Source organism: Mytilus galloprovincialis, chromosome 13 (assembly GCF_965363235.1).
Source record: "Mytilus galloprovincialis chromosome 13, xbMytGall1.hap1.1, whole genome shotgun sequence".
Lineage (NCBI taxonomy): Eukaryota > Metazoa > Mollusca > Bivalvia > Mytilida > Mytilidae > Mytilus > Mytilus galloprovincialis.
This window is the reverse complement of record NC_134850.1, coordinates 70,786,570-70,809,675: the sequence shown is the minus strand read 5'-3', so window position 1 is coordinate 70,809,675 and position 23,106 is coordinate 70,786,570. Positions and strand designations below refer to the sequence as shown.

General features: G+C 32.9%; 1 protein-coding gene across 6 annotated transcripts; it reads right to left on the bottom strand.

The window, feature by feature from the left end:
- Nucleotides 1-133: 133 nt before the first annotated feature.
- On the bottom strand, nt 134-21,703 carry LOC143057594 (sulfotransferase 1B1-like). 6 transcript variants are annotated; one of them, XM_076230914.1, is made up of 11 exons: nt 20,828-21,702; nt 20,013-20,212; nt 19,521-19,685; nt 18,863-19,006; nt 18,619-18,693; nt 18,336-18,464; nt 6,416-6,585; nt 5,613-5,936; nt 4,043-4,143; nt 2,638-2,806; nt 134-468 (listed from the first exon to the last, which is right to left on the bottom strand). In XM_076230914.1, the coding sequence occupies exons 1-6, from the start codon at nt 21,099-21,101 to the stop codon at nt 18,405-18,407; spliced, it is 918 nt and encodes a 305-aa protein (XP_076087029.1). In that variant the 5' UTR covers nt 21,102-21,702; the 3' UTR covers nt 134-468; nt 2,638-2,806; nt 4,043-4,143; nt 5,613-5,936; nt 6,416-6,585; nt 18,336-18,404. The 6 variants fall into 6 exon arrangements, with proteins under 6 accessions (XP_076087029.1, XP_076087035.1, XP_076087034.1 ...); XM_076230920.1 differs by having other exon boundaries at nt 21,565-21,698; XM_076230919.1 differs by lacking the exon at nt 18,863-19,006 and having other exon boundaries at nt 20,828-21,703.
- Nucleotides 21,704-23,106: the final 1,403 nt, after the last annotated feature.

The following is a 23,106-nucleotide window of genomic DNA, read 5'->3' as shown; positions in this document are numbered from 1 at the left end:
CACAAAGGACTAAATAAAAAACGAATATTTGGCACCACCCTAAAATTATATATTTTTGTAATAACTAGGAATATACTGATATATATACATGTACATAATCTAGGCTGACAAGTATTTTGTTTGTGTCAGAAGTTCTGAACGGGCAGGTTATTTCAACCATACGATGTACCTTCAATGTATGTTTTCTATTGAAAATGGGGACGAAAGATACCAGAAGGACATTGAAGTCTTACAGTTAAACATTTTCAGACTATTTGTTGTTAAAAGAAATCTAGTTCATGTGGCTCCTTGGATTTTGCCTATATTGATAATTTGATAACTATAAAGTTTACAAACAATATCGATACAGTATCTATTGCGTTTCGTATATAAAGTCAACTTCGACTCCTTTCATTTCTTTTTTGTACATTGCGTCAAATTGTTCATTTTGGGAGACCGTAAACCAGTTTTTCCAGTCTCCAATTTCCCCTGGAAAGAAAAGAATCATGACGTGTAGTGAGCTGCAAGAGAGAGTGAAAAACATAGAAAGGGAACATTTCAGAAAGTGATAGTTTATGAAACAATATTTAAAAAAAAACCAAATTGTACATAAATAAAAATGTGTTCACACACATGACAGTTTTGAAGACATTCCGTAGGAGTCATGCACTTTAACAACTACTATAACATAACAGTAGACGTTCTTGAACGGAGAATAACTACTATAATATATCAGTAGACGTTCGTAAACGGACAACACATATCATTTTGTTACATTTATACGAATTAAAGACATCTTAGCATATGATAGGAAACGTTTTCTGTTCGTATAGGTGATGCATGCGTTTTATATAAATCTTATTGAAAGATTTTATCACATTATTAAGTCAGACGATTGATTTTAATTTTGCCTTTATAATTTAAGAACTACAATCAATCAAAAACAAAACTAAAAGAATGCGCTAAAAACGGAGCCATCGCTCTCAATTGAATAACATTCACGCTAACATGTTATATCATTATTAAAAACATTTTCATGTTTATGATACAGACAAAAAAAGATGTGGTATGATCACATGATCACAGATGTGAATTAAATAACTCCCAATCCAAGTTAAAATCTGTAAAAGTAAACCATTGCATGCCAAATTACGGTCTTTAACACTGATTCGTGGCTTAAACTGAACGGCAAGCTATAAAAAGGTCCTAAAGGACTATTTTAAAACCATTCAAACAGGAAAACACACGGAGTAATCTATATCAAAATGAGAAAAGAGAAACACTTATGAACCATATCATGAGATATATGCCGGTATAAGGAGTTATCTGTGCTCGTTTTTTTAGTTAGTCACGATATATAGCATAAAAACCGGTTAACATTGAATACATAATATAACGTTTGTTTTCAGTTACTCGCACTTCATTCAATAAGACAAAAAAAACCAAAAAAACAAGTACATGCGAATCCCTAAGATATCTTCCTTATTGTTTTATTTTTTTACTTGGCAACTAGTAGTCATCATCTCATTTAAACGGTCATAATAAATCACATTTTCTAAACAACACTGACCTGTAATTTACTAATATTTACCTTTTCTAAACAACACTGACTTGTAATCTACTAATATTTACCTTTTCTAAACAACACTGACCTGTAATCTACTTATATTTACCTTTTCTAAACAACACTGACCTGTAATCTTCTAATATTTACCTTTTCTAAACAACACTAACCTGTAATCTACTAATATTTACCTTTTCTAAACAACACTGACTTGTAATCTCTTGATATTTACCTTTTCTAAACAACACTGACTTGTAATCTACTAATATTTACCTTTTCTAAACAACACTGACCTGTAATCTACTAATATTTACCTTTTCTAAAAAACACTGACTTATAATCTACTAATAATTACCTTTTCTAAACAACACTGACCTGTAATCTAATAATATTTACCTTTTCTAAAGAACACTGACCTGTAATCTACTAATATTTACCTTTTCTAAACAACACTGACTTGTAATCTACTAATATTTACCTTTTCTAAACTACACTGACCTGTCATCTACTAATATTTACCTTTTCTAAACAACACTGACCTGTAATCTACTAATATTTACCTTTTCTAAACAACACTGACTTGTAATCTACTAATATTTACCTTTTCTAAACAACACTGACCTGTAATCTACTAATATTTACCTTTTCTAAACAACACTGACCTGTAATCTATTAATATTTACCTTTTCTAAAGAACACTGACTTATAATCTACTAATAATTACCTTTTCTAAACAACACTGACCTGTAATCTACTAATATTTACCTTTTCTAAAACAACACTGACCTGTAATCTACTAATATTTACCTTTTCTAAACAACACTGACTTGTAATCTACTAATATTTACCTTTTCTAAACTACACTGACCTGTCATCTACTAATATTTACCTTTTCTTAACAACACTCACTTGTAATCTACTAATATTTACCTTTTCTAAACAACACTGACCTGTAATCTACTAATATTTACCTTTTCTAAACAACACTGACTTGTAATCTACTAATATTTACCTTTTCTAAACAACACTGACCTGTAATCTACTAATATTTACCTTTTCTAAACAACACTGACTTGTAATCTACTAAAATTTACCTTTTCTAAACAACACTGACTTGTAATCTCTTGATATTGCAACCGTAGCATCCTGTTTATAATCTTTTAACTTTCGGAAGACATTTTTATCGGCAACTTCCGCTATGAACTGGTTGTCAAATGGAACTTCAAGGAACTCAGCAATTTGTTTGATTGTTTCAATCGGGCGCTACAATGTATGTTGAAAAGGAGAAGATAAAAAAATTAGTGTTGATGGCTAGTCTTTGGTAGTCCCTTTGTTCACAACTGTTTTTGACTCGTGCAGATTGCAGTACGACATATTATGTATATTCTCTTTTTTATTTAAGATGGTATATTGTTCTATCCATGTTGCTATAGCTCTTGTTTGCAATTTTATAAATGTAGACCCAACATCCAAAAATTCATATTTTGACGTTTGCAATACTGTGAAAGTACTTTTATTCGTGGGGAACCAATTTTCGTGGTTTTCGTGGATGACTTTAACCACGAATTAGTGTCCAACGTAATAAAACAACTGTTGTCCAAATCAAAACATTGAAATATCCCCATGTAGGTTTGACTACTGATATAATCCAGAGAATATATTGAGTATCTCCAAATCTGAGAATACTATAGTAGTAGTCACAGGGCAAACGCACTATGGACTACAACTGCAATAGTGCTTGCAGGATTATACCCATTTAATCTTTAATAACATAAACTGTACAACTTTTGACCTTTTAATGCTCAAAATAAAATACTTTTGATCGATGAAGATCAGATTTCAGGTTTTAATACACGTATGCTAGTATGATAAAGTGTTAATTTTATATCCTCATAGTTCTCGTATGTATGGGAAATAATAATTTTATGCTGGGCTTGATTTTCATAAGAATTATTTGACAATTCAAGATACGTTTAAAGCATCTGTTTATGTTACTGTTTTCTTTAGATGACATCTTTATGCTTTTATTAACACCTTTGATGGTCTTTAATCTGTTAATCACTCTATCAAGGGTTAACTTGTCTGGTTACTACGATTTACAGGACTAATGTTTAACTTTGCCATTTCGTTATATCCAGACAATTTGTAACCTTCGTTTCTAATGGCTTCAATTTTTCATTTTATTTTTTAAGTTAACATAAATCCATGAATTTAAAAACCCACGAACGTGTAAATGTGTGTAAAACCACGAAAATTGATACCCACGAAATAAAGTTCGTTAACAGTACGTATGTGTAACATACGATCAATAAACCTCTTGATATGTTTTGTCTTAATCAGAAAGAGATATCTGCAATATTTTAAGATTTATATTTCAAGATATGATATATTGAGAATGAAATACAATTTTATTTCTCAAAACCTTTTTTTCCCCATAGTAATCGAAAAGTTAACTTAATCAAAAAAAGAAAAAAAAACCAGTCTTTATAATCTTTTTACCAATTTTAGATCTTCAAAGAGCACACAGTGAACATTCTTGTAATTTCTTGCAGCCTTCGTCATTTCCTTCGTGTAATTGAACCAACCAGTCAATAATCTATCTATAATGATATTAAACAAATTCACAACAAAACTCATGAAAAAACCATTTTACTGTGCATCACGATCACCAGTAAATCCGATAAGATTCCAAAATTCAGTTTTATTTATTTTAAGTACAGCATCACATTGATACATATTCGTATTTTCATAAATCGCCTATTTTTATATATCCGTATGTGAAATAGGTTTGGAATTAATTGTTATTTTCAATCACCTAAGCTTATTTGAAGAAACTGCACGAAGTCATTTAAGAACATGATAAGCAACATTTTTTTTCAAACAAGGGTTTATGGATGCCAATGCTCCATGTTTGGAGAGGGATGAGAGCTCACACACATTGTTGACCGCACTCCTATCTTTATGTACATGTCCTAAATCGCGAACCTTCAATTCACTGGTTGTCGTCGGTTCATGCCTGTTGTAATTGTTTTCGTCAACTGTTTTGTTTCAAAATATGTTGTTTGTCTTCTCAATTGTATTTTTCATGTCTGGGCGTTTTACTGTCATCTTTTTTTATGCCCCACCTACGATAGTAGAGGGGCATTATGTTTTCTGGTCTGTGTGTCCGTTCGTCCGTCTTTCCCGCTTCAGGTTAAAGTTTTTGGTCAAGGTAGTTTTTGTTGAAATTGAAGTCCAATCAACTTGAAACTTAGTACACATGTTCCTTATGAAATGATCTTTCTAATTATAAAGCCAAATTAAATTTTTGACCCCAATTTCACGGTCCACTGGACATAGAAAATGAAAGTGCATGTTTCAGGTTAAAGTTTTTGGTCAAGGTAGTTTTTGATGAATTTGAAGTCCAATCAACTTGAAACTTAGTACACATGTTCCCTATGATATTATCTTTCTAATTGTAATGCCTAATTATGTTTTTCACGGTCCATTGAACATGGAAAATGATAGTGCGAGTGGGGCATTCGTGTACTTTGGACACATTCTTGTTTTTATATGGAAACATAAATCATATAGTCAAGAATCACGACTTGTGTTAATTGATCAGGTTTATATATGCTTTGCAGGTTTATCAAAATTTTATTTATGTAGTATCAAAGAGTGAACATTATACAAATGGATAGAAAATGAATAATAAACATTACTCACTATTTTATTACATTGTCAAGTTGGATTATTGATTTGCAAATATACGTTTTTTCTTTGTTTTGTGTAGTATCTACGGGTCGTACACTTAATTTACAAGAGAGACGAAAGATACCAAAAGGGACAGTCAAACTCATCAATCGAAAATAAACTGACAACTCTTTGGCTAAAAATGAAAAAGACAAACAAACAACATTATTACACACGACACAACATAGAAAACTAAAGCATAAGCAACACGAACCCCACCAAAAACTAGGGGTGATCTCAAGTGCTCCGGAAGGGTTGGCAGATCCTGCTTCACATGTGGCACCCGTCACATACCAATAGTACGTATATATACATTACTTAAAAGAAAACTGGTTACCATTGATAACCATATCTTCATAATACTGCTTCCATGTAAAATCTGGAGGAACACCATTCATCTGTTTTAACCAATTGTACTGGGAAGCATGTCTATCCTTCGGATTTCTGTTCACATACACAACCTTAGCCTTTTCATCTTTATGCTTTGATGGCAAGAAACTCCAAGGAAGATGTGAATGAAGAATTCTCCGCCTCGTTTCGGACTCCAACAGTTGAAAGTCAGTCATAAAGTCTAAATGTATTTTCAGTGTCGCGTCCCTACTGTTATATTCTGTCGTATGGTCCACTAGCATAGTTATAATCTCATGAACCCAATGTGTACCTGGAAGAATAATGGTGAATAACAATCATATCTTCATTTCTGAAACGATAAACAGCAGAATAGTTTTACTATGATAAATAAGGACTAAATATGGTTGTTTGTCGCTGCTTATCATATTTATTTTTCGAAATGATTTTGTACATAAATAAGGCCATTTGTTTTCTCGTTTAAATTGTTATTTTAGGATTTATATATTTTATTTTATAGCTTACTATACGGTAAGGATATTTCTGCTTGTGGGTGTTCGTATGGAAACTATAGATTGCAATTTCTGTGTCAATTGGTCTCTTGTGGAGTGTTGTGTCAAAGGCATTAAGACCACATCGTTTTCTTTATATTCAAAAGTTTGGTAATGAAAGACAAGAAACAGTGTGTATAGAAAACAAATGAACAGAAAATATATCGCCATAGAAAGATTTATATGTGTATGCAAACACACAATTTTGTATATTTGACATGATAAATGAAAGTAAACTTGCCTGTTTTAGGCGCTGTACATAATAAAATGTCATTCTCCCTGGAATCAAAATTCTTTATGTCTTGAAACTGTTTTGCAGGATTTTCCCTTAAGCAAGGCCATGCAAAATATGTTGAGTCTTCATACTCAATGAATGGATATATGGCTAGTTGTAAGTCTCCGTCTGCTCGTCTTAAAAATATTTTAAATATTTAAAAATATTCAGCATTATATAAAAACATATATGTAAATCTAAATTGAAAAACACGTTCAAACCTATGATTGCGGTGGATGAAATCTAGATTCTTATATGTGTCCATGCAAAAAATAAATAGTAGAGGGATCTTAAAACCACACAAACAAGATTCTCCAAAAGACCAATAAATGAAAAATATATTTTAACAAAACGCATTTCATAAGCAGGTCGAACAACTGATGTTCTTAAACCCTGACATTTCATGTAACAACGACCTTAAAAGAATAAATTTTTGTAGCTGTAATTCCTATCTAAGGATAACTTCAACTTATCTAAAATACAATGTTTATTTAAATATAGTTACTCTGTCTCGTATCTTATCAAATTCGATCGTAGTTATAATAATACATTACAGTTTATATTATACCATTTGACTTTGTAAGACATAAACCTAATGATCAATAAAAAAAAAACTTACTTTTTCTCCATATCCTTAGATATTGTTCCAGTTGTGCAGCTCAATAATTAAAAAGAATTAACACATTTTGAACTTTAATCGGTTGTAACTTTTCACAAATTCTTCTTCATATGATATAAACTTATCTATAATCTTGTAAGGCCACACCAATTTAATTTCTTGTTCTACGGATTTTTGGACTCCAAAATTTGGGGCGAGCGAGCGACCGATTTGAAAATTTTAATAAAAAAATATTTAATTTGCAAATTTTTGAGGCGAAGCTTGAAAAGTAAAGGCGAGCGATTATATATTTTTTTGTAAACATTAAATAGTAGGTTTTGACAATATTAAAACTTGATTTATCACTTGTATTTTGACACTTCTTTAATTTCTGAAGTATTTTTTCCCTGTTCACCAAGAAATAAATAAATCTGGTCTATGTATGTGTGACTGACTATGAGACAATTCTCCATCCAAGTCATAATCAGTTTGGGGGCAACCCTTTAATGTTATAAATATCCCTTTTACATGTTTTATGAGGGATCAATATAAGTTTATATTTGTTTGTACAAAAGGGCTCACGTTTTCTCAAAGAACTATATATCTATCTGGTATTAAATCAAAACATGTCCAAGAATTTTCTAATATTCCTGGACTTTAACCATGTTAACACATTTACTTTAACAGTTAATATTTAGAAAAAGTTGTTTAAAATATGATGTAACTCTCCACTTTTTGAGTACAAAATTCTAAGTTTTTAAAGGTTTTGTATAGAAGAACTATTCAAATCCTTCTATTTCTATTTTCTTTTCTGCATCAGTAAAATGACCCCTTGTCTGAGGGAGGGTAGTTCTAAACCTGATAACAAATATACTTGCCTGTCCGTATGGGCTAACAAGAACGCCAAACCCAATGTTATCAATGATACGACATACTTTCGATCACTTGTACTAGTATTATCAGGAGTTGAACAGAACCCTGGTCCTCGAACACCAAAGTATCCATGTGCTATCTGTAGCAAAGCCTGTAAATGGGGTCAAAAAGCCCTTGCATGTGACGAATGTGACCACTGGTACCATGCCACTTGCACTGGAATAGACACACTAGAATACACAGATCTAGCAAACACATCTGTTTCCTGGCATTGTGTAGTATGTAACACCTGCAACTACTCAACTGTACTTTACGATCTACTAGTTTCGGTCGACAGTAACACATTCTCGGTATTATCATCAAACCAGAGTTATGCTAGCGCGTCAGATTCTCTGATGTCTAGCCCTGTTCATCCACAAGCCGCATCATCACCAAAGCCAAACAAACCAAAGGTTTTACTATCAAAACGACAGTAGAGTTCACTCAGAATACTCATTATCAATTTTCAAAGTATTAAAAACAAACGTAACAACCTGCAAGTTTTACTGGAATCTACAAGACCAGACGTCATACTTGGAACTGAAAGTTGGCTATCTGACAAGATTCATAGTAAGGAGATCTTCCCGGATTCCTTAGGTTTTAACATCATTCGTAGGGATAGAAAAGGAGACCCGCATGGAGGGGTGATCATAGCAGCACGACATCACCTTGGCCTCGCACAGAGTTTTTGTAGCGACAAAACAGAACTGATTCCAGGAAACATCAAAATAGGAACTAGGAAATCAATATCCAGGATAAACACCAAATAAACAAGACCTAGAATATATAGATATACAGCAGTGGCAGAAATAAAAAACCTATGAGAGAAAAATAAGAACAATATTTTCCTATTAGGAGGTGACTTTAATCTTCCGGACTTTGATTGGACCTCATATGATACCCACAGCAATCAAGTACCAGCACAGGTCAATCAAGTTTTTATTAGGATGACCGCAGACCTGAGCGTCCATCAATTGGTGAACAAACCAACAAGAGGGGAAAACATTTTGAACCTTATGTTTACATCACATCAAGGTCATCTTGAGAGATGTAAGACACTTCCTCCAATCGGAAACAGTGACCATGACATTGTACTATTAGACCTAGCAGCTAAAGTAACAAGTCCGAAACCTACTAGTAGAACCATCAACTTCTGGAAAAAAGCCAATATGGAGGGAATTAACAAAAGCCTTACTGATAACTTCACTGAATTTCAAACCACCAAGTTCAGTGATATCAACGTAATGTGGAATAAATTCAAGAACATCATCATGAATGCAATGACCACATACGTACCAACTAAACAGACCAAGGAGAGATACAGCCACCCTTGGATGAACACACAGCTACGTAAAATTAGCAACAGAAAACAGCGTGCATACACCAAAGCTAAAAGAACTAAAAACACTAAGGACTGGAAACGCTACAAATGTTTCAAGGCAAAGCTACAGAAAGAATCTAGGATTGCTCATAGAAAATACATGGAAGACATCATCAGCACAGACCACAAGGAGCAACCAAAACGATTTTGGTACTACATTAGCAGCAGGAAACAAGAATCCAAAGGCATTGTTACACTCAAAGACAAAGATGGACACCAACTAAAGCTTCAATCTTAAACTAGCAGTTCCAATCTGTCTACACCAAAGAAGACATACATAACATGCCACATATAGGACCATTCCCAACTATGGACAACATCAGAGTCAGCCAGGCCGGAGTTTACAAGCTACTCCGTGGACTAAGACCATTCAAAGCCACTGGGCCTGATGATATTCCAGCCTAAATACTCAAAGAAGCAGCTAAACACATATCACCATATCTGACCATACTTTACCAGAAATCTTTGGACACTGGCGAGCTGCCAACATTGTCACAATCTTCAAAAAAGAGGAAAAACACAAATCTTCCAACTATCGGCCAGTCCCATTGACTTCTATATGCTGCAAACTATTGGAACATATTGTTCACAGCACCATCATGGATCACTTTGACCGCCACCAGATTCTTTGTGACCATCAACACAGATTCAGATCCAAAAGATCTTGTGAAACACAACTCCTGATAACACTAGAAGAAATTGGCAAGAATTTAGACCAAGGAGAACAGACAGACATCATCCTGCTTGGTTTCTCCAAAGCTTTTGACAAAGTGCCCCACAAGAGACTCCTCCAAAAAATGGACTATCACGGAGTACGTGGAGTAACAATCAAATGGAAAAAAGATTTCCTAAGCATGAGAACACAATCCGTATTGCTTGAAGGGCATAAATCCGGCCCCCTAGACGTTATCTCAGGGGTGCCTCAAGGAATAGTCATCGGTCCCCTATTATTTCTGGCTTATATAAATGACCTGCCACATTCAACATCTTCTGAGGCAAGGTTATTTGCAGACGATTGCCTAGTTTATAGAAAAATAAAGAATGTAAAGGATAGAGAGACACTTCAAGACGACCTTAACAAACTCCAAGAGTGGGAATCACGATGGCAGATGAATTTCCATCCGGAGAAGTGCATCGTGATACGGATAACCAACAAAAAAAAAACACACTGATAAGGAACTACAACTACATGGCCACACACTAGATGCAGTCGAGCATGGGAAATACCTGGGAGTCACCATAAACCATGACCTACAGTGATAGACACATATCAACCAGACGGTAGGCAAAGCATCAAGGACACTAGGCTTTCTAAGAAGGACCTAGGACGGTGTAAACCAGAAGTCAAAGCTAATGCCTACATCACCATTGTCAGACCAACCCTTGAATACGCCTCCTCTGTATGGGACCCTTCGCAACATAACCTTGAAAAAGATCTTGAACAAGTACATAGAAGGGAAGCCAGGTTCGTGTTCCATGAATACCAAGACGTATCCCCAGGTTGTGTTAGCTCTTTAATGGAGAGACTAAGATGGGAGCCTCTTAAAGATCGCCGCTGCAAAGACCGACTCACCATGGCATACAAGATCCGCAATAGATTGGTGGATATTGACCCCTCGAACTATTATAAACCCGGAGATTCAAGGACCAGAGGAGGCCACCGCATACACCAAAAGCGCACTCTGAAAGAACAATACAGGTATTCCTTCTTTCCAAGTTCAACCAGGGAATGGAACACTCTACCGGAAAAAGCCACAACAGCAGCTACACTAGAAGAGTTCAAGGCCAGCCTTACTATCCTGCCAGAGGCCTCGACAGGAGCTTCACACACCTAGAACTCCTTAGACCCCAGATGTACATAGTTTTATTTGTAAATAACTTTCCTGTAAATAGTTTTTATTAATTGAGGAGGGAAGTCCTCGTGATTTCACGAGCAAGAGTCATTTATATACACTCAAGAAGAGTCCGGCTCTGTACTGAAAGAATAATAAGAAGAAGATAATAACAAACACAGGTCAAAGTACGGTCTTTTACACAGGGCTTTGATACAGACCAAAACGGCAAGCTATAAAGGACCCCAAAATTATTAGCGTACACAATTCGAACAGGAAAACCAAAGATCTAATTTATATATCCAGCCGGGAAACTTTTTATACCAATGAACAACATCAACAAACGATAACTGCTGAACGACAGGCCCCTGAATCAATCAGGACAGGTGCATAAACATGCAGCGGCTATGGATAGTTTTGTTTCGCCAGCTTACAATATAATTGCAGTTGAAGGCAAATACTTCAGAAGTTCTTTGTACTTTATTCTAACAACGAACATTTTTTGATAGAGTATATAAGTAAAGGGAAAAGAAACCATTTTTTTTTTATCTTTACAGGTATTTTCGCTGTTATAAATTTATACCGGAGCACTCCCACTTTGGATAAATAGGTTTCATGCTGAAACAAATATTCTCACAGATATTTACAGTGTAGCGGGTGCTTTTATGTTCAAAATCGTAATATACAGGTTAGACTGGGATTTTAAAAACAAATGTTGATATCTTTTTATTAGAAAAATAAAAAAACGATGCGGGAAATGGACATGATTACATTTCCGGATGCGGGAAGCGGGAATATAAAAAAACCTGTTTTGAAAAAAATAGGTGCGGGCGGGTCCGTCGAACAAGGAATCAAATTGGTGTGGCCTAAACATGTATTTTTAACATATTCAAGGCCGCAAGAAGTGTCACAGTTACTTAATCATATAGGACATGATCAACCATATAAATATCTTTATTCTCGTCACCAGGTACTGGGCACAGAGTAGACATGTAATGCATTACATTTAACACATTAACATAAATATAAATATTATTTACGTACATCGGTATTTATAACTATACACGTGTTTAAAGTATATAATAAGTTAAATGTTATTCATTGGTCGAGTTAGAACTGACAATTATATTTCAATAAGGTCAATTCAAATATTTCGTGCTAAAATTTTGGCGGTTTTGCGAATTTAAGATATTGTCATTCGGGGTTCTCTTTTGGTGCAGTAAAGTTACCGACCTTCCCACCCGACTTGATGTGTATTTCTTCTGTTATTTTTGTTTATTGTGAATAATGTGTATAAAAACATAATCCTTAAATTGATTCATAATATGTCTTTGAGTACATTATAAAAATTGCTTTTATTTTTTATAGATTGGTTTTTGTGTTGGTTACCTGCAGCGGCCTAGGCAGACAGTTACAGATGAACATTTCGTATTTTGCATTTGTCTTTAATAAAATAAAAGCTTTGCTGCATACTGTCAGGCGAGCTGATCCCATACAAAGGTGTTGAGTTTATTTTTGTAAATAATTTAGGTTCGGAGGACACACCCTCTTGTTTATCATTCGTAAAACAAAGATGAATTTATGATATCTGTTATATTTGTAGAAGACATAATTTCAATAAATAATATAATATTTTGCTTTCATTTAAAAAAAATGTTTATAATTTTCTTTCTCTCTGTGATAAAATGTGAACAATTTATTACCAATATCTTTGTCTAGATGGCATAAATAACACTTGTTTTCAACTGGGGACAACATAACTGATCGGTTTATCAATTACGCTCAATTTTCTTAATATTCGTCACACAAAAGTTTTTTATTTTTTTGAATAGTTGCAATATAGATAATGTTGCCTAACTTAAGTCTGCTTTTTGATTGAAACATTGAAGGAAATATTTCATATGTCCCACTATGAAGCATTATTTTTATCGGTAACTACGTTCGTGCGATCGTCCTTCCTTTCGTTTGTTTGTTCATCCGTTTGTTTGTTACTCCGTTCGTTTTTTTGTCCATCTGTTTGTTTATTCGTCCGTCCGTGTGTCAGTCCGTCTGTCCCGGTTCAGGTTAAAGTTTTAGGTCAATGTAGCTTTTAATGAAGTTGAATTCAAATCTTAATACACATGTTCCCTATGATATGATCCTACTAATTAATGCAATTCGTGAGTTTTGTTCCCAATTTTACGATCCATTGAACGTAGAAAAGGATAGTGCGAGTCGGGCATCCGTGCACTAAAGACACATTCTTGTTTGTTTTTATTTCGATTTAAAATAAATTATAGCAGGTTACGCGTCGGATTTATATTCTTAAAAATGACCATAGTTTATATACCTCTGTATTAAAGATGACCCACTAAGTCAGTCCAAGGTTGATTATTAATTAAAAGTGTCAGTAAACAATATGAAACGTGTCAGTTGTGTTGTTCTGGAGAAAGGATTAATTATCCTAGTTAGGAGATAACTGTACTGATGCGATGTAAGAAAGTGACGTTATCCAATCAAAATGAACGTTACAAACGTTGTTGCATTAGAATTTATGATTGACTTAATATTTAACTTAGTATTGCGAACTTTAGAATTGTATTTAACGTATTGTTTGTGCGAATAATTTCTCAATTATATTTTTGTCAATAAGTATGTTAGGTTAACAAATGACGATTTTAAAGATAATTCATGTTCGCTTCATGTATATTAGTTTGAACAAAAAGAAGATGTTCATAAAACTAACGAGAAATTTTGTAAAAGGTCATCTGGAAAGTATCATACTTTTGAGCTTACCTGGCCCAAAAGGCCAAGTGAGCTTTTCCCATCACTTTGCGTCCGGCGTCCATCGTCGTCGTCCGTCGTCGTTAACCTTTACAAAAATCTTCTCCTCTGAAACTACTGGGCCAAATTAAACCAAACTTGGCCACAATCATCATTGGGGTATTTAGTTTAAAAAATGTGTCCGGTGACCCGGCCAACCAACCAAGATGGCCGCCATGGCTAAAAATAGAACATAGGGGTAAAATGCAGTTTTTGGCTTATAACTAAAAAAAAACAAAGCATATAGAGCAAATCTGACATGGGTAAAACTGTTTATCAGGTCAAGATCTATCTGCCCTGAAATTTTCAGATGAATCGGATAACCAGTTGTTGGGTTGCTGCCCCATAATTGGTAATTTTAAGAAAACTCTTTACTGTTTTTGATTATTATCTTGATTATAATTATAGATAGAGATAAACTGTAAACAGCAATAATGTTTAGCAAAGTAAGATTTACAAATAACTAACATGACCGAAATGTTCAGTTGACCCCTTTAGGAGTTATTGCCCGTTATAGTCAATTTTTAACCATTTTTCGTAAATCTTAGTAATCTTTTACAAAAATCTTCTCCTCTGAAACTTCTGTGCCAAATTAATCCAAACTTGGCCACAATCATCATTGGGGTATCTAGTTTAAAAAATGTGTGGCGTGACCCTGCCAACCAACCAAGTTGGCCGCCATGGCTAAAAATAGAACATAAGGGTTAACTGTAGATTTTGGCTTATAACTCTAAAACCAAAGCATTTAGAGCAAATCTGACACGAAGTATAAAGTAATCTATTAGGTCAAGATCTATCTGCCCTGAAATTTTCAGACAAATCGGACAACCCGTTGTTGGGTTGCTGCCCCTGAATTAGTAATTTTAAGGACATTTTGCAGTTTTTGCTTATTATCGTGAATATTATTATAGATAGAGATTAACTGTAAACAGCAATAATGTTCAGCAAAGTAAGATCTACAAATAAGTCATCATGACCAAAATTGTCAGTTAACAAACAAAGGAGTAATTGCCTTTTATAGTAAAATGTTTAACCAAAATTTTAGTATTCTTTTAAAAAATCTTCTCCTCTGAATTTACTGGGCCATATTTAACCAAACTTGGTCATAATCATCATTTGGGTCATTTGTTTAAAGAATATGTGGCGTGACCCTGCCAACCAACCAAGATGGCCGCCATAGCTAAAAATAGTACATAGGGGTGAAATGTAGATTTTGGCTTATATTTCTGAAACCAAAGCATATAGAGCAAATCTGACATGGATAAATTGATTATCAGGTAAAGATCTATCTGCCCTGAAATTTTCAGACAAAACAGACAACCTGTTGTTGGGTTGCTACCCCAGAATTAGTATTTTTTTAGGAAATTTTGCAGTTTTTGGTTATTATCTTGAATATTATAATAGATAGAGATAAACTGTAAACAGCAATAATGTTCAGCAAAGTAAGATTTACAAATAAGTCAACATGACAGTTTACCCCTTAAGGAGTTATTGCCCTTTATAGTAATTTTTTAACAATTTTCATAAATTTTTGTAAATTTTTTGTGAATTTTTAGAATATATTTTCCACTATAATTACTGGGCCAAGTTCATTATAGATAAAGATAATTGTAGCAAAAAGAATGTCCAGTAAAGTACGATCTACAAACACATCATGATCACCAAAACACAATTTTGTCATGAATTTATCTATGTCCATTGTTTAATATGCACATAGACCAAGGTGAGCGACACAGTCTCTTGAGAGCCTCTAGTTTTAAATTGTAAAAACTACAAAAGCTGCATTGTTTATTCTTAACTTTAGACAACAACAGTATCAATAAAACAGTTGGGGCATACAATCTCATCAGTGATAGTGATATCTGGTTTAATTTAGTACATTGGACGTGCCTTTTGTCTGCTTAAATTTTTAAAAGTCCTCAATTGCGCTCTAATCAATACAGTTTAAGGCCAAATAAAGGACGGGGTTGAAGTGCACTAAAACATTGAAATAAGTTGTACCAATAGATAAAAGAAAATGTGATGTGAGTGCCAATGAGACATATCTTCATCAAAGTCACAATTTCTTAGAAAAAAAAACCAACATAAGTAAACGTGCAGTTTTCAAAACTAGAAACACGGAGTCTAAACTTTTGCTTATAGAGAGAAATGTTGGGTAATAGTATAATATAACCTGAAATTGTCGAATATAAAGACAAATATCGCATTCATTTTATTTCATTTCAAGACATCAATGTCACTTAGGGTGTCAGGTTATAGTTTAAATGTGTAGGACTCTAAAGTGCGATGGTCATGCTAAAGTACGATGGTCTACGCTAAAGTGCGATGGTGTAAGTCGCTAAAGTGCGGTTGTTGTTTGTTTTTAAGTGTCAAAAGATGACACGCTAAAGTGCGATGGTCCTTGACAAGATAAAGTGCAATTGTATATGACACGCTAAAGTGCGATGGTGTTTGTCACGCTAAAGTACGATGGCATGAGACGCTAAAGTGCGATGGTGTTTGTCACGCGAAAGTACGATGGTATAACACGCTAAAGTGCGATGGTCTGGAATGATAAAGTTCTATGGTAGCACATGTGCCACGCCTACGATCAAGGATGTAACGGAAATGGGGTTAATGCAATGGTAATTTTTAGTGTTTTCAATAGTTATATCTTTTTTTGTATTATTTGTAAATCATGCCGTTCGTTTTCTCTTTTAAACTGTTTTACACAAGTCATTGTGTGGTCCTAAATAGCCTGATTCAATGTGCTCCATGTTGAAGGTCATAATATAATAATGTGCATTCACCAACAAAATTTGGTCGTTGGTGAATAGTTGTTTTGTTGACAAGTTTCTGTTATGTATTTAAATAAGACTGTTTCAATTATTTTCCGCTGGTTGTTGATGCCTCTCGGTTGTTATAGATTACTTTTTGCAGGGTTATTATACGGTAAACTATAGTTAATAAATAAATATTTAACCTTGGATAGAGCCATATTGTCTCATTGGCATTCATTTTATGATACTACACCTGCAGTTTTTTCGTTACTGGTTGGATGTCGAGTATTCATCTATTTCCCATAATTGTCTTATTGGCAATCATATTATGATATTACAAGTTGTGTTGATAGGTTACTGTCTTGTTGGCAAAAATCAATATATTTAACAAATATACTTTTACATTTAAAACCTGTGACTTTGTTGTAAAGTTATTTCATTGGCACTCATATCAATCTTCCTAACTCTATTTGATCAAATATAAATCATCAATTACAAAGTTACAAGTAGACTTTATTTGGCACAACTTTTAAAATGACATGGAATGCATGAAATAAATATCTAAATCAAATTTGGACGAATTAAATATTTAGAAACTTGATGAATTTTGCCATTTTCAAGCTCCTTTATGGTATACACGTTCCCTTTACTGTCGTCATTTTTAATATTAATAACAAGTCCTTTCTTCCAATACCCGGGCAGAAAAAACAATCAATAAAAAGAGTTCAAGACGTAATTATGAATTAAGCAAAGTCCTGAATAAAAGAACATTATCTTTTTATTTTTTAGTTTGAAAATTCCAAATAACTTTACATTAACATTCCAAAGTACATACAAAAATGTACGTAACCAACAAATACTAGATTACAATTTGTTTAATCACCTTTAATTCTCTATTTCGTAACACGGTAGTTAAGTTGCTTACCTGAGACAAATAAATTTATGTTTCCAAATGACGGCGTTTCAGGCCTGCTATACCAGAATCAGTACGTTGTATAAATCTCCTTGCATACAAGTCCTTATAATATGGGCTAACTTCTGACTAAAGCAAATAAGAAAAGGTTAAAAAATTATCAATATTGTTTTAGTGTTGATAGTATTTAAATCTGTACACATAACAGGCCGTTGGTCTTTTCATTTTTGTTTACATGAAATTGTTATTTGGAGACATTTTATATATAGCTAGCTAAAAAAAAATATGTATAAGTTTTGCTTATTTTCAAAGGCCGTACAAAGACCAATATTTGTAAACGTCTTTGATCATTTAGTCTATGTTACATAGTTGTCATGTCATGGTGAATATTAAACAACATCTTCTTATTTTTTTCTTCTCACTTTTTAATACAAAAATATAATAATTCAGTAATGGTAGTGCATTTTCACACACATAAACATGTATATGATGATGAACAAAATAACAGAGATGACACCTGTATAACGTTTAGTATTTACATTTGTATTTATAAAGCGTTATACTCATAAAGCCGGAACTATCACCATGCGATAAAATAAAAGTACATTATGTTCAAAAATACCAAAGAAGTTAATAGTGGTAAGGCAATATTTTTAAAAGCTACTTTTCAAAGTGATAAAATTTACGTACTTGATGTAAACTTGTATTGCGCATCATTTGATAATTTGTGATATCTTGCAGTGGTTGAGACATTTAGAGTTAATTTTGTGATGGTATCATCTCGTTCAATCTGTCATAAGTCTGTACAGTATTATTGACCTAAAATGACAAAAATATTTGAATATTAAAATTAGGTATTCATTTAAAAAGAATAATGATACTTACAAAATGTTTTGGACAATTGAACTTTTTTTTAAATGAAAACTTGAAATGTTATTCAAATACTTAATGTGAACATATTAGTAGTACTAACCTCAAAATGTTCTACGCCATTTACGGGCTCCATAGTATGCTTATTGCTAGTTATAGTTTCATTTGCAGATATTACCTAAAATGTAAAAAAAACACACTTATAATTTTTCACAAAGATGAATATTGTACACAAATTATAAGTACTTTATCCATCATTACACCTTTTCACCTTATCACAATTAAATTATAGTTATATGAAAAGATTTAATTTAAAGACAATTAGAATAAACAGTTCTGTATCTTACTAATTCACTTTCTTTGATCCTGTTGGTAATTTTTGTGTGCCACATCGACTCAACAAATTCCTGGTAATCATTTTCTGCATCCATTCTGGCAATTTCTCGAGCTTTATTCTCTGAGGCTTTATAAATCACACTTTTACTGTTAATCTATAAATTTGCAATTTAAATGTTTTATAAATTAAGTTTTATAACCAGAAAGGATTTTAACCCTTGGGTCTGAAATTAAATGAACGAAAATAAAAAATCTACTTAAATTTGACATAAAAACTATGACCTTTAATGAGTTTTTTAAAAAAAATCTTCTGTTAAAAGAGAAAGAGTGTAATGGGCAAGACATTTTACCTTCTATTAGATATAGGAAGATGTGGCGTGAGTGCCAATGAGACAACTCTCCATCCAAATAACAATTTAAAGACATTTTACCTTCTATCGTATGGAAAAACACCAAGAATTCCGAACATTTAACACTTTTACTGAAACTCAAAATAAGGTTTTCGCTCTCACCTCAAAACTTGTACAGAATAAGGTTTTTGCACTCACCTCAAAATTTGTATTTTTTTTTTTTTTAATTAAAACTTGTGTGCAAATGATAACCCATATTATTTTAATTTACCAGTTCCGTTATTTTGAATTTATAAGATTAATACAGCTATTTTCATACCTGATTAATATTGCTCTGTTCTGCATCTGTAATTTCATTAATTTTCACTGATTTTAATTTTTCATTTAATGCCAAGTTATTGTTGTCATCATCCTCTTCTTCAACATCCAAGTGAGCCATCTCTAGAAATTCTTTTTCCTCTTTAGTTAAATTACATTTTGCAATCTAAACATAAACAGTACAATAGATTCATTAAAATTAGTATGAATAAAAAATGAATGGTTGCGTGTAATTGTCGAGTATATGCATGTAATACTTGTTACTGTACGTTTAACAAGCACTGTGTCAACATAAAGAAATTACAAGAATTAATAAAACTAATTACTTTTATCTTATTATTAAAACATAAACTTAAAACTTGGTGATGCGTTTTATACAAGTTTAGATATACCCGTTGTTTATAATTTAATTTTCAAACTACTATAATTTAAAGAGGGGATTTATCATTGCAATTATTGTGCGTGAAATATAAAAAAAGTTAATATAGTTTACCTGTTCTTCTAATGCCATTGAAAAATTTGGCCTCTTATAAAATCTTTGGTGGGGTGTCATTGGTCTAGTAGCTTTGTTAACTCTGTTGTTGTATTTATAATGGAATTCTCCTAGTAAACTTGGACAATCTCTTGTATCAACAAATTGGGCTCTAAAATATGCCACAACTGTCCTGTTGAATCTTTCTACACGTCCTAAAACTATTGTGTAAAAATGTGTTATAATAGTTTGCAGATTCTATATTTATCAATATAGCATTTGGAAGATAAAAAAACTTTTAAAACAAGAAAAAACATTAGGCTCGCAGCGACTTCACATAAATGTTATATTTTCCAACAATGTAAATATATTGTTTTTTATCCTGAATTAGCTAACTATTGTACAAATAAAGGGTAGACAAATATTTTTGCTTTATTTGTGCTTGTACAAATAAAGTATCCTGTTACTCTGCTTCCATGTTGAGCAACTGGTAATGTGGGCACTTCTTTTTCTGAACCATTTTAGTTTGGGTTTTCTTTGCGGTCAGCGTTTAAACTATGCCAATTTCTTTGAAAATTTAGAGGCAATGATTTAGATTTAAATAACTTAAGGTTTAAGTTTTGGGAGTAATTTTAAGGCTAAGTGATTTATTGGTTTGTTGTTTGTCTACGTAAAGGTATTAAAATAGTGTTAAAAAAGCTTGTTTAAGAAGTGCACCAGTCCTGTAAATGAAATGTAAAGGCAAAATATAATTGTATTTCTATTTCTTTTGTAATACATAAGTGAAACTAAAGTATTATTTTTATTGCAGTACAATTAATTTTTTTTTAACTAACCTTGTGATTGGGGATGGTACGGACGACCATTCATTTTTCCTGTCTTAAACTCATCAATTACGGCACAAAGATTTGCATAATTAAATGTCTTGCCGTTATCAGTTTGGAGAATCCGAGGTGGGCCAAATATGTAGATGAATCTTAATAGCAATTCCGAAACTTCTTTTGCCGTCTTCTGTTTCAGATGTCCACCAAAGGCAAAGCGGCTGTAGCAGTCAACTATGTTGCATATATAATTATAACCTTTACAAGGGGGCATTTTCTTCAGATCCATTTGCCATCTACTATTTAGATAGGTAGCTGGTATAGGTCTTCTAGTTATTTGTGTCTTTGGTAGATCAACCGCTGCTAGGCATTGAGAACATTTTATATGTTGCTTGAACAGTAATCTTGTATTTTCCCGAACTACGGGAAAATATGACTTTCTAAGTGATTCATACACAGCGTCACTTTTACGAGTTTTGAACAGCGGTATACTACTATTGCCTTTATTTACGGTGATCAATTGTATGGTTAAAGTTAATTTCAGCTAATATTTCTTCTTTGGATAAAACTCTTCTGTGGTTGTCTCCTATCTTAGTACTTCTGTGGTACAATGCACAGGTATCATCAGCATAAAGAAAGTTAGCCAAATATTTTCTTACACTTGTCTCACTCATTTGTAAGTTTATCTGCTCTTTTATTTTTTTAGCACCCCAGCTGTTTTCATTAAATTTCTTTTTACAAATTAAATTTACCTCTTCTAAAACCGACCAAAAATGTCCCGGATTCGGGTCATTTGTTTCTCTTTTCTTTCTCTGTTTTGTCAAGTATATTAAATCCTTCATCTGGACACTAACGGCACTTCCATTTTTTTGTTTGTTTGTATAAACTGTTGATAACGTCATAGTTAACGTTGCGAACGTAGAATTCATTCTGCTCTTTTTATCAGCCTTCAAGAAGTCAAATTCTTTATGAAATCTAAAAGGACTTTTAATGTTGAGTTCCTGTTGTAAGTGAACGTAATGAAAGCAAGTCTTATGACCTTCAACAATACGACAAACCAATACCATGTAGTTGGTTTTAAAATGCATCATAAAAATATGTAACAATTAAATTTTGAAATCTAAAAGTCTAATTTAGAACAAAACAATTTACAAAAAACAATTCAAGTATGACAGACATAAATAATACAAACAAGAAACTATCTAACAGCTTTTGACTTAGATCAAGAACCTATCGAATGTGGCGGGTGTACCATGTTTGAAAGCACAAAACATCCCATAACCTGGAAAGTAAAATACATGAAGAAGATGCATGTCTGCTTTAAATGGACTGAACGCATATGTCATATTTTTTTTAAATGATAACTAAACATAAACAACAGTTAATTCTTGGTCCATTTGTTTTTAATATCTAAACTGTTCTCTATTTCAGTATTTTCTAAGCAATATCATACGCTCGGCTCCATCATATTGAGTTAACTTATCTCTGTTTACGTTAAGTATATGCTCGTGTACATTCGCAACTTTAGGAATGCATATCCAGGAAAGGAGTTTGTTCGTTTCACTTAACCTATTACGACAAAGTTATGAGAAACAACTGAAATCAAAATCACTACAACAAGTTTTTCGGTCAACATTTCAAATACTGATACACTTTCTCATTGTTCAGATCTTAACTTACTAACGACATTGTTGTCCGCTCTTATATATTTAGATACCAGTATACCGTCATATCTGTAATATACCAATCGTTTCCTAATACCAATTTTGAGTCGAGATTTTGGAACTTTACTCCGTACTTTATCAACGGGAGTATTAAAAATGTTATTTTTCAAAAATATGTGAGCACCGAAGCATTGACCACAATCGGTGACTAGCAGTAAACAATCAGTCTTACATACCTAGTGCCAGACGACAGGTGTGTATTACCTGTATGGTATATAAAGGGGCATAAAACGAATACTAGTAAAGAAAGATAAAATTTTGGTGACGTATTTTGATACTAAAATTCTAAGTAATTTTTTTTTAAGAATCCATCATTGTACATGCAAGGACACTTTTAAAGAATTGGTCAAACTATGTTACATTAAACAGAATACTAAATAGGTTCAAATTGATTTAAAAAAAAGAATTTAAAAAAACTACTCTGATTTCAGCAGAAAGTCATTGAAACTGGTACACTGAATACATTTTTTTTCAATGACAGAATAAAACGAACTATCCGTTTTTAGTAATGCCAACGCGCCCAACTTGGTGCAAAATATGCAATTCCGTTGTATATCTATGTTTCTGTCC